General features: G+C 46.1%; 1 protein-coding gene across 1 annotated transcript; it reads left to right on the plus strand.

The window, feature by feature from the left end:
• The first annotated feature begins 2,172 nt into the window (after nucleotides 1-2,172).
• On the plus strand, nucleotides 2,173-4,168 carry LOC133361275 (uncharacterized). Its single transcript, XM_061580195.1, has 2 exons — nucleotides 2,173-3,935; nucleotides 4,089-4,168. Exons 1-2 carry the CDS (start codon nucleotides 2,505-2,507, stop codon nucleotides 4,125-4,127), a joined length of 1,470 nt encoding a protein of 489 aa, XP_061436179.1. The 5' UTR covers nucleotides 2,173-2,504; the 3' UTR covers nucleotides 4,128-4,168.
• The last annotated feature ends 1,683 nt before the right edge of the window (nucleotides 4,169-5,851 follow it).

Consider the following 5,851-nt stretch of genomic DNA (forward strand, 5'->3'; position numbering starts at 1 on the left):
CGCAAGGGAGCTGTGGCAGTCGTGCCTCGAGAAGAGATGGGACGACGAGACATCGTTAAAGTGGCAGCCTGAGAGCAGTCTGGGTCGAGTCGTGCTCAGTCTCGCAACTCGGCTTGCGACGCAGCGTTGCGACAGGGCTCGCAAGAGAGCTGGGGCAAATCGTGCCTCGAGGAGAGATGGAACGAGGAGGGGTCGTTCGAGTCGCAGAAGTCTGAGTTCAACCTGGGTCGGGGCTGGGTTTCAGCCGTGCTCCGGCTGGCGGAGCGTCGTGAGGAAACGAAACACCGATGCCGATAGCAGGTGTCGCTTCTCGCAGAACGAAGTTAAGTGCGAGTGAAGGTGGCAGCCGCACGAACAAGGGGAACACGGAGCAGAGAGAGTGACGAGTGACGACAAGCAATCAACCTGTAAAAGGGTGGAGATCGCCAAGCGTCGACCAAGCGAGCAAAGCAGAGAGCGCGAAGCAGTGGAGGAAGCCTGGTCAAACGGCTGTGAGGGAGAGGACAGCGCCATCGAATGCGCCGTGTGCCTGAGGGCACACCGACCAACGACCAGTGTGAACACACAAGACGTCCAGAGCGACGGCGAGCATCGTGCCGACTCAACAATCAATCGAGCAGTGGAGAAGCCGGGGGCTGCCACCAAGAAAGCGCGAGCGCCACCCAGCGCCACCGAGTGACACGAGCGACCGAGCATCTTCAAGGACAGCATCGTGCCAACTCGTCATCTAGCAGTAGAGAGAGAGAGCGCACGAGCAGCACCAAGCCCCCGGAACCATCAAGCGCCAAGCAAGCAAGTTTCTTCAAGGAACATCGTGCCAACGCCGCTCAATCCAGCAGTGGAGAGAAAGAGAGCGCACAAGCAGAGACGCGTCCGAGCGAGGGAGCAGCAGGAGCTTGCGGCGGCCACGCCCAATCGAGAGGAACACCTGGCCGCTGTTTGTATCCTCCTACACCACACAAGCTAACGACACAATTAATATTACGAGAGGACAACGCACACACAGCACGCACACGAATAAGACTTTCAAAAAGTGATCTTTGCGTTTCAAAAAGGGTTGCCATTTCGAGGTGGTGCGTTCAATATCAACTGATCGTGCAAAGCAGTTGCTGCCGTCGAGTTACATGAATAAGAAATGTTTTAGTCATTCATTTTCGTTAACTGCATAATTTCGCCAATGAAGAAGTATTTTTAGTCATTCAATTTCGTTAATTGCATAAGATGGCCCATGAATTTATTGATGTATACTCGCTTTCGCATACTAGAGTGTCATGTGCTTGTTTAGAATTAAAATTGCTTAACACCAACTGTTCGAGTGCTTCTTTCCAAGTCCATGCAAAACTATCTTATTCTTGATAGCTGTATCCTGTGATGAGATCTGAACCTGGTGACCTAAAGATAACAAACACACTAAGATAATCAGCAAATGTTTAATCGATGATAATCGTGTTATACTGATTGATATAACCCTGGATAAACGAAACCAGGCCTAATTAACATAACTGCACACATTAACATAACCGCAAGCATCCGCATAAATTACTACGATTATCTCTACGATTATCATAATTTATGTTAATACACACACTATCATAATTAATGCGATTTGCGCATTTTTTGGAAAATTATTAATTTTTAATATTTTCATCAAAATTTCATAACCCAACACATACAACATAATGGGTGGCGTCGTCCGGGATCTCTCGCAGACAGTGTTTTGCATGGATGATGGAATGAATCACTTCGTGTTAACCAGAATATCGGGATCGAACATTGCATGGTAATTGTGAACGGGCGGAAAACTAAAAAACGCCCTCTAAGGTTAAAACCCAGAATAGCAGGTTAAAACAGAGACAGTGGAATTAAGATAATACCGTATCAAACCAATTGCATCCTGTGATAAATGGTGTTAGAGGTACGCACTCTGAATCGGAAAATAACAGATAGCTCGAGTCAAATTGACTACACTCTGTGAGATAATTGTTTTATATGCACTCTAAAAAGGAAATGTCAAAGTAACTCTTGCCATACCTAAGATGCTAGGATTAAGAATAATTTTTGAATGGGTTACGGGATACTGCGAGCTCGTATTAAAACGTACTGACCAATCTGTTATAAAGCAGTACAGTCAGAGAGACATATGGGACGGGAGCTGTATCGATAACACGAACACACCTCGGGGGAAACTAATTGACTGGATAAAATGTAACGAAGGCGAACACGATGCAAAAACTGCAGAGAAGGCAGGACAGGACTCATACCTTCTCACACAGGCATACAGACAGGGATTGTGGAATGAGGAAAAATTCGGAAAGGAAACAGGAGAGAAATCGTCTCTAATAAACGAGGAGAAATGTCCCCACATCCTCGAGAGGGATGAGAAATCAGTGCTCGCGACACCAGCGAAACTCACAGATGTTGATCCACAGACTAAATATGGAAGTAACATTAAATCACACTCTTGGGTACGTGGACAGAGTCCAGGGACTAATCGCACAAAAATTATGGATATCGAACAAAAAATCATTGATAAAGGGAAACCCTCACAATTCGAGAGAAGGGATGGAGAGATACATATGCAAACAAAAACATGTGAGACTGACAACTTCACAGATAGAGGGAGGAAAAATGTTAAAGTAAAGTCGACAGGACATGCTCCACTAAGGGCAGAGGCAAAAACTGAAGGGAAATGGCAACACGAGCGACACAGCACTGGGCGCGCACACAAAAAATGCACGCCACTTAAACACAAGCGACACAGCACAGACCAAAGTGACAGATTGCCTGATGATAACTTGTTTGATGATGACGCTGTCGGCAATCAACTTTCGGAATACCTATTCACCAGTAAAACCCTTAAGTTGATGGACAAGGCTCTAGTCAGAATTCCCGATTTTGACCCCCACAATAAGTCCATGGATATACATACACATATCGCGACAGTGGAAGAGGAGGCAATGATTAGAGGGCTGATGAGACGGGATGAAAAAGCGAGTTTGTTGAAACGAAGCTTACATAAAGATTCTATCCCATGGGTAAAGTCACTACCACACAAGGTTAGGAATGATTTTAAACAACTGAGCCTGACAGTGATTCGGAAGTTTGGAGAATATTCGACACTCACTGAAGGGTTTTATGCTGTAAAATCGATGACCCAGGGCATGGACCAAGATCCACGTGACTACCTCGTACAATTTAAAAGAGCGTATTACGCAGGCGATGTGAATCAATACCACGAAGGAGATAAAATGTTCAAAATTATGTTTTTTGAATCCTTGAGCCCAGAGATTACAGAAAGGGTGAGAATGGTTTTGAATCCAGAAACCGCATCCTTACACCGCATAGAGAGCAAGGCGTACATGGCATGGTTATACAGAGCTAAGAGTCATAATTCGGATCCAGAACACAGGGAGAGGGATAAGGAACCCAGCCTCTCAGAGAGAAATAAAAATCACCGAGCAGTCCCACGATGCAGGGAGGAGCAGAAACGCACGCACACATGGCAAAATAAACCAGAGAGAGGTTGGTACGAGAATGAGAGCGGCACAAAGCCGAACATTCAGGAGAATCACAGAATGTGGAGGCCAAGGGCAGAATCATATCAACACCCCATGCCCCGACACACGCAAGGTCAAAATTACCCACAGGGATGGCGAAGTAACGATCCAAAAAAAATTTGGCACCCAAATGGGGAAACACTGGGCCAAAAATGTACGAGAATCGCAGGAGGGAGAGGTTCAGAGCAGAACCATATCAACACCCCATGCCCCGACATGCGCAAGGTCAAGATTACCCACAGGGATGGCGAAGTAACAATCCAGGAAAAATTTGGCACCCAAATGGGAAAAACACTGGGCCAAGGGTGTACGAGAATCGTAGGAGGGAGAGGTTCAGAACAGAACCATATCAACACCCCATGCCACGACACACGCAAGGTCAAAATTACCCACAAAAATGGCGAAGTAACAATCCAGGAAAAATTTGGCACCCAAATGGGAAAAACACTGGGCCAAGGGTGCAGGAGAATCGTAGGAGGGAGAGGTTCAGAGCAGAACCATATCAACACCCCATCCCACGACACACGCAAGGTTCAAATTACGCACAGAGATGGCAAGATAACCACCTAGCGGGAAGGTGTTACACAGACCGCGGAGGTATGGATGCGAACATTCAGGAGAATCGCAGGATGGGAGGTCAAAAACAATCGATCCAATTCCGACCAATTCCTCCACCGGCTATACCAGGAGGGAATAGAGGAATAACACAGAATGCGGTCCAAATACATGATAAACAACCCACAGTGAGCGCGAGCGAGCGGCCAACACGCGCCCCACCCGCCGAGGTGCTAAACCCGGAGCTCAATGGGAAATACAGGCAGGCTGCAAGTGACAGAGCGGGCAAAAACGTGGACAGTGCTCCCGTAAATGACGCGCGGATCGAATACAAGGACAGGGTTGCATTGAAGCGTGATCGGACAGTACAAAAACAGACAGCAGGGACACGCCCTGAGGAGCGCAGGCATGAGCCTTTGAATGGAAAATATCCAAGGGAAACCAAAAATTATGTGGATCGGAGTGCTAAAATGGAGACGAATGTCCATGACGTATCGGGAATGGTGTTGAAATCCAACACACTCGTAAAAACAAAGAGGGCAACATTACGAGGGACAGAATTAAATCGACACACTGACTCGGCAAATGTGCATGTAATCGCAGAGAGAGCGAATGCCTCGAACCAAGTGTCAAAATGGGTCGTGTGCGCGAATTCTGGATATGTGCAGCACAATTTTTCACCACACACTCCCACGACGCGAGAGAGTGAGAGAGGAAACTACAAAAACGAACCCGAAAACCGTGATCGAATTATCAAAGTGATAAGTGGTAAACGAGGCAACATGAGGAAGGTAACGCATAAATGCGTTCGAAACCGCTACCTAGCGTTTCCCAGGATTTAACAAAAACAAAAATGAATATTCGTCGGAGTTATGATGTATGAGAACCGATGTAACGCAATATCGATGTTAACGTGTTGTTATTTTCTTTGCTTAATTCAAATGTAACCAGGATTTAACAAAACAAAATTGAATATTCGTCGGAGTTATGATGTATGAGAACCGATGTAACGCAATATCGATGTTTAACGTGTTGTTTACTTTCTTTGCTTATTTCAGATGTAACCAGGTTAAGATTGTAATACGTGCACGCGCGTCGTAAGAAATAACCGCCGAGAGTAAGGGCGGCTGATGGGATGCATGACATAAAAAGGGGGCATTACTTTGTTTGAAAATTCGCCAGTGGCCAAATCGACCCCTGATAATTTTCAAACGGGCGGACTGTTGTGTATGTACCCCCTTTTTATTTTTTTTTATATTATTTTTTTTAAGAATTATTCTGCCAACATAGATAATATCGTTTTTTTTTTAATAGACGCGGCCACGTGGGAACGAACACGCCCCCACACTTCCACAGAGGCCCCCACACTACCACAGATGTGCGCACACCTCATTTCAAAGGAAAGAGGACATGAAAGGGGGGGCAATAAGGTAATAAAAACTCCCCTAAATTCACACAAGAGGAACAAGGGAGGGGGGGGGGGAATTGCAGGCGGGGGGGGGGGTCAGCAGGACGTCCTTTTAAAAAAAAAAAACCCCACAGAACCAACAGACACGGAGGAAGAGATAATTATATTCTTAACAAAGAAACAGCATTGACGACAAAAAGCACAGATGGGTCTTTGAACCATGTTAAATACACAAGTTACCAACTTAACCATGAAGATTAAGCAAACAGTATCCATCCTCACTCCAATTGAAAACCAGACGACAGTCTGCACCAGAATCGCGACCCATCAT

This window comes from Lethenteron reissneri, chromosome 72 (assembly GCF_015708825.2).
Source record: "Lethenteron reissneri isolate LAM-NWPU_2019-01 chromosome 72, ASM1570882v1, whole genome shotgun sequence".
Lineage (NCBI taxonomy): Eukaryota > Metazoa > Chordata > Hyperoartia > Petromyzontiformes > Petromyzontidae > Lethenteron > Lethenteron reissneri.